The sequence below is a fragment of the Triticum aestivum genome, chromosome 7B (assembly GCF_018294505.1).
Source record: "Triticum aestivum cultivar Chinese Spring chromosome 7B, IWGSC CS RefSeq v2.1, whole genome shotgun sequence".
In the NCBI taxonomy this organism is placed as follows: Eukaryota; Viridiplantae; Streptophyta; class Magnoliopsida; order Poales; family Poaceae; genus Triticum; species Triticum aestivum.
In genome coordinates, this window is record NC_057813.1 from 664,480,050 (window position 1) to 664,486,680 (window position 6,631).

The 6,631-nt window shown below is 45.5% G+C and overlaps 1 protein-coding gene and 1 long non-coding RNA gene across 3 annotated transcripts; one reads left to right on the forward strand and one right to left on the reverse strand.

The window, feature by feature from the left end:
• Positions 1 to 924: 924 nt before the first annotated feature.
• Positions 925 to 3,238, reverse strand: LOC123162031 (bZIP transcription factor RISBZ5). Of its 2 annotated transcripts, none has more exons than XM_044579844.1 (6): positions 2,667 to 3,238; positions 2,447 to 2,561; positions 1,998 to 2,133; positions 1,815 to 1,890; positions 1,542 to 1,667; positions 925 to 1,452 (listed from the first exon to the last, which is right to left on the reverse strand). In XM_044579844.1, exons 1-6 carry the CDS (start codon positions 2,856 to 2,858, stop codon positions 1,354 to 1,356), a joined length of 744 nt encoding a protein of 247 aa, XP_044435779.1. In that variant the 5' UTR covers positions 2,859 to 3,238; the 3' UTR covers positions 925 to 1,353. The 2 variants fall into 2 exon arrangements, with proteins under 2 accessions (XP_044435779.1, XP_044435778.1); XM_044579843.1 differs by having other exon boundaries at positions 2,447 to 2,564.
• LOC123162033 (uncharacterized) lies at positions 2,038 to 3,270 on the forward strand. The gene is made up of 2 exons (XR_006480997.1): positions 2,038 to 2,316; positions 2,432 to 3,270. It is a non-coding gene; the product is annotated as an uncharacterized lncRNA (long non-coding RNA).
• The last annotated feature ends 3,361 nt before the right edge of the window (positions 3,271 to 6,631 follow it).

The following is a 6,631-nucleotide window of genomic DNA, read 5'->3' on the forward strand; positions in this document are numbered from 1 at the left end:
ACAGTGAAAGCAAACAATCGGCGGGGGCACAATTCCTCTATATAGAAAGATTGCTTTTTACGAAATGTCGTAACGTGTATGGAATCACTGTCCCGCTTTATGCTCTCTAGATGTCTCAATACTTCTATAGAATGTATTAATAACTAATCGCTTGCATTCCCAGTAGAATTGCATACTTCTCATCTAGCGTACAATTATACTCGTTGAATTTCCCATATTGTTTGTTTCAGATCAAGTAATCTGGTTGACCTTTATATCATTTTCATAAAAAATACATTTTCTTTTGTTTTACCTTATTACAACAAGCAGGAGTGGACCCTAAGCACCACTGCTTATTTCACATATCTTCTTACAAAATTGTCTGTGCACTGGGGGGTGTGCGTGTGTGTGCTGGTGGTGGGGGGCTGGTTACCTTCTTTTAGCAAGAACAGTACCACTCTACTGTATATGTCTATAATTTCTTCTTTGTGTAGGACAACTCTTTTTCCAGACAAAAAACAGAGATATGTTATGAGTTAGCTGCATGTATCCAAGAGTGAAACACTTGTTAAAAAAAAGTGAAACCCTGAATATTTCTTCCTTAGGGTCCTATGGGCTATGGGTGACCAAGTCTAATTCTTCCTTCAATTTTGTTCAACAAGAGAAGAAAATTTCATTATGACCTGGTTACCTAATTGTCCATTACTTTGAAATTGGTAGCTATTATGATGTCATTTCATTTACATCTGCACTCTATTTTTCACAGTTTTCTTTTCAAGCTGGTTGTTGAGTGCGGTTGAGGTGTGAGGTTTACATCATTTCCGAAGTGCCTTCAGAACTGCCAGCACCAACAGACAGGTAGTATAATACACTGACGCTGTACATCATAGCTACATCAAAGTACCGACCAACGGGATGCATAGTTAAGCTTTCTGTACAAGTATGGAAGTAAGTAGTTTGTAGCAGAAGTTACATAACTAATGGACAGAGGACAATTCACTTGGTTATACATGAACGTCAATACATATATTCACCACTCGCCAGTATACAGAACACAGAGTAGTTCCACTACCTTCAGAGTTTAGTACCTTTGCAGCCTGCGAGGCATGCACGTATGTCAGGTATGCAACAGCCAGTGTTCGTTACTATACATAAAGGCCATGTTTTGGTGTGAATCTCCGAGTCACACGACATCCACACATCTGGCCGCCTCGCTGGGCAAGCGGGCATCCGGTTATTCGAGCACTCTAGACTTGCAGTGCTTCGTGCCGTCTATGTCTGAACTTGAAGAGATAGAGCTAGAAACCTCTGAAGAGTGCATGGTTCCCTTTCAAGTTCAACCCTGTGCCTGTGAGAACGCTCACCGAGGCTTTGTCACATCTTCCTGGAGTTCAGAAATGGTGCCAATCCGAGCTGCTGTCCTAAGCCGCAGGACACCGCTCCTCTAGCTACCATGTCTTCTGCCATTTTTACCTGCGGAGCCAATTTCAGATGTTTATGAAACTGATGATAGTTTAGAGGTGACTATTTCTTTCTTTCTTCTATCAGAGGAGGACTGTTACCTTGATTCGTAAGGTCTCTACATCTGATTTGAGGATTCTGTTGTCCGTGACTGCGGTGGTGAACTGCTGGTTGGCCTCTGTCAGTTGCTTGAAGAGGGTTGCACTTTCGCTTTTAAGTTGCTCGACCTGTTCGATCAGGATGGCACACATGTCGATGGTCAGAAGCTTGAAACAAACTTGCATCATGGCATGTGCATTAGGAGGCAACAAGGCTACAAGGAAGTAATTTATGTTTGATAAAACAGCGGGGAGGGAGTGCATTCAGGAGTGTACCTGCAACTCAAGGTCAGTTAGCTGCGCGTGCTTCCTCCTCCTGGACCGTCGAGCTGACTCCCTGTTGGACACCATCCTGAAATTTACACAGGCAATTCATTAATTCATTGTAAAGGAGAAACGGTAGGCAGTTTGTTCAGAGTTCATCTACAGAACTCGACACAGGCTTTGACCTCGGTGTACCTTCTTATTCGCCTTGTATCTGATGATTTGCCGCTCCGCTTGCATCGGCCGCCCCCTATCTCGACCAATGACTCGCTGTCAGAGTCCGACTCGGTTTCGAGAGCCTGGTTCCCTGAGATTGTTTCCCTCGGGCTAGCTGCGACCAAAACAATGCAGCAGGTGAGACAGAACCCCGGTGTGTCTCTATCAATCTCCTTCCCAACTCTAAATCAGTCAGTGTAGTTCTATTTCTATGCTGGACCAGGGCAATTTTGGCAGACAAGATTGTAAATCTTAGGAATTTTGGAGCAGACGGAAACGTCCGCACACAGATCAGCAGGTGATGTTTCTCTTTTGTTCAGAAGTTTTTCAATGAAATCCACTGCGGTCCACATGTGCGATTGCTCGCCAGGTGTTGACTTAACCTACAGCATTCTGATCCAACTCTGTTGCAGGCTGAAGGCGCATACCGGAGACGGCGGGCGTTTGCGACTGGGTTGGCGCCGGGACGGTGTGGTGCGGCGCCCGGAGGCCTTCGGACCACCACAGGTGGCCGGCGTTGCTCCCTTCCAGCTCCAGGGCGTTCTGCTTGAGCACAGGATGAAAATTCAGTTAAACGCACGAACAGTAAAGGTACAGAAGCAGAGGCTGAGCTATGAAGGAAGCTTCGGGGTAGTAGCAGCTGCTCACCGAGTCGCCGAAGCAGAGGCCCGGCAGGCCACCGCCGGGGGAGAACACGTCCGCTCTGGCGCCAGGATCACCGCCGAACCCGCCGTCGTCGTTTCCATGCCCGGGCCTGCCCCGCTGGGCCTCGGCCTCGGCGGCGGCGATGTGCTGCCGAATGAAGGCCTCGAACTCCAGCTCCGACGCGCACTTCTTCATCTCTGACGGCTGCCTGCCTCTCCGTCTGTTCGTCACGGTGGTGGTGTTGTCGTCACTCTGTGCGTCTGTCTGTCTTTCTTGGCGAGGCCTCCGTTGCGGGGGGTGACAGCGTCGCCGGCGACGGCTTTTATGGGGCGCGGGAAGGGGACGTGGAAAGCTCCGTTGGGGGAGATGAATATGATAGCGGCTGCGTGAATGGACAGTGACGCGGGCTGACTCGGATCCTCGTAAGGCCGAGAGGGAGGCAGCGTGCAAGGCTGGGTAGGGGCGTGCTTGCGTGTCCGTCGGCGACTTTTCATTGGGTTCGGGACTTCAGATCTGCTGCAAGTATACTTAAATAATAGTATTACGATCGGATGAATCGGATTGCATTCAGTTATCTTATTGGTACAAGATTATGTTATCCGGTGGCCGTTGTTCTCTCACTTTGTCTTAGGTTACGTCCGCCTTGTCGTGGTCGCGTCGATCGTACGAAGATCTCGACCCCTAAAAAACCTTGCACGTTTTGCTCTTACTATATAAATATAAATCTGAATAAAAAGGCCCAAAGATTTGCCTGCCGGCAAGTTGAGTGCCAGGCCTGTTTCTTCCTGCTCATGCAACGGCGGTAGACAGGCGTGATGTGAAATCTGGCACCTTGGGTGGTGGCAATCAGATTATCAACAACAACAATCCACCCACAGTAACAGCAACGCTCCTACTATCATCTCTTGGCCACCCGAGCCGGTTAAATCATGTGGCTGCGAAAAGAGGGGAAGAGCCAGCCAGGCACTAGTGCTAAAAGCGTGTCGGCCTGGGCAAAAACAAGGTTATCATCATCAGTCTACCACATGGGCGTGCGTGGCGACGGGGACGCCCGGGCGGGCGAGTGGCCACGGGCGCGTGCGGCCCGCGGCCGTCCGAGTCACCACACGGCCCTCGTCGGCCCCGCCATGGTAGGGACGGAGGCAGATCTTTTCCGGGGCGCCCAGCGGTGCCCGCCCGGCGACAGATCGGTTGGTGAGTGGGCCGTGACGCGGCGCCGGTTGACTCGGCTTTTGTTATCCGATATCCGATGGGTGTGTGTCGCTCGCGGGGCGCGCGGGGTGACGGGGCGGGCGGGAGGTGTCGCTGCCTCGGCTCGCGGCCGGTGCGTGGAGCTGCGTCGGACGGGACAGCGGCCGGACGGGTTGTTTCTCCAGTGCGGCTGATAAGCAGTGGTTACAATGGAATGGAAATGTCTTTGGGTCTCGTCGCACGCGACGACATTGGAGGAGATGCCTTGGACGTCGTCGTTTGTCTCTTGCCACTGAACATCGGCGAGACGGAAGGACTGAGGAGACTGAGCCAAGGAGTTGAACGAGGAATGGGAACTGAGACGTGCAAGTTTGTCTCTCTTTACTGTACTACAGGCCTGCCCGTCCTCTCATTGCATAGATTTCGTGGAACCCAACTAGTGTTTCTCACATCGACTTCTATGACCGAGATATCCATGCACAATGCTTTTTTAAAACAAAACTTATACATCCTTCCATCCAAACTAATCGACGCAGCTTTACGTCATGTTGGTGCATTATATGCCATAGTCCCACTTGTCAGCCCCCTCGCTCGCTCTGTCCCACTGTGGCGTGTGGACACCACTAGTTTAGGGGGCTATCTCTGAATTTGATGAATATGATTCTACTTATGTTTTCCAAACTTCTTCAAAAAAAAAAACATCCCGCGAACTAAGCATATTCTTAGATTATTAGGCTACTTTGCGTTGGAACCTGTCCATCTGGGTTCAAGCCTTACTATCTTAGACTTGGCATATGTATTCGCATAGTTCCTGCATTCATTTCAGGTTCTTCGGCGCTATACTTTCAGTGTTATGATGTGGTCGTCAACTGGCAACTTCGTCAATATCAAGATATATCGGCTCAGCCTTTTGGAGATGCTCACATTGGTAGACTGTGTGTATGTGTTCATAGGAGTGAGTGTGTGCGTGGTGAGCATCTGCGTTTCTACTATATTTCTAAAGAAATGTTCCTATTTTTTATCCAGTTTTTTAGTAGATTCATTTTTTTATCCTGTTCCGTATGACATATCTGACCATGGAACATGATTAAAAAATAACAGTGGCAATTGTTAATTTATAAGTTAGGAATTTCTCTATATGTTCACTAGAACCCTCTACCATGATATTTATTAGAATGCATGCTTTAACAATCTCTATCAAAATGTTTAAGAATATTTACATGATTGCACATACACACACTATACACATACACTATATAATTCACAAAATTATCAAAAGGCAATTCACTAAGATATTTTGGAACTGAGGGAGTATCATTTTTTCATTGTTATTCCTTTTTGCATTCAAGGGATTTTTGCAGCAATATTTTGTTAAGGCGCAACGTTCAAAATGATAAATAACTTAATTGTTCTACTAAAATATAATTCAAATTTAGCACAAAAATAGTGCATTTAAAAAAGTATGCAACAATTTTATAACAAACAACAATATAATTAATGTGTAGCAATATTTTTGTTTGGTTAACTATGCCAACTAAGCAACAGAAAAACATGCACATTAGAACTATAATGTTGTAAAAACAAGTCTATAACAAAAATCTAAAAGTCTATTATAAATAAACTTGGGCAGGTGCAGCCCGGCCCGACAACTTGGCCCAAAAACAAACAGGCATCTTCGGATGGGGCTTGCCTCTCGAGTCGAGCTCAGACCTGGTTTAATTACCAAACTAGCGGTATATTATGTGGTGTGAGTGTTGATGCTGAAAATTAAGAATACTAGTAAAATGCCCGTGCATTGCCACAGATCTTTTATTTTTTATTCTGATTGCATATATATACCTATAATGTTGTGTATAACTCGGTGAATTTTCAAATCCTTCCATTGCATTGACAACTTTGTCGAAGGATTCTTTTTAACATAACACACCTCCATCTCTCTCTGACTATGCAAAAATAAACATATATAAAAAGTATACCTTTTGTATTATCATGTGTAACAAATATATAAAAAAGAACAATTATTTATATGCATCTCTTCTAATAGTGTAAGACACAATGAGTTTTCAGTCTGTCAATCATAAATCTTTGTCGATCGACATTTTCAAAGCATCATCCGAAGCCATCCGTTTTTATCTTTAATTTACAAAAGTGAATATATAAACCCATAGTAAATTTAAAAAATAAGACAAGCCCACATACATTATATTCATTGGTCTGCTCGCTTTGTGCAGGTGACCGTTTTAGTTGGAGTGAGTGGCATCTCGTTTTTTAATAGAGTGAGTCGCATTCCAATTTTAATAAACTATAGGCTCTCCTGTAAATCACTTGTTGATAACTATTCACCAGAAGTGACTTGCCAGGGTATGTGATATTTTCATTGTATAATAAAGTATATGACATTTATCTCACAATAAACAATTATTATTACCTAAAAAGGGAAAAAAGTCGCTCCTTTTCTTCTCATCTTAGAATAAAAAATAGACCACTCTCTGACTCTCATTGCACAACACAACACTCCACTCAGATCTCAGTCCCCCGGTCTGCTCTCCTCACCACGGTGTCGTAGCCGCCATCTCTCCCTGCCACGGGCTGGCTGGCTGAGGTGGGATGGGCCGAGGCCCATGGGGAGCTGGGGGCTTCTTTTCTCTCCTCGCCTTTTCTTTTGCTCTTTTCTTTTTATAGAAAAAAAACGCTATGAAATATTTGAGCTGCCAAAAGGAGTTCTGTAAAATGTGGGACTTGGCCAAATAAATACATTACAATATTTGGCACCTGCC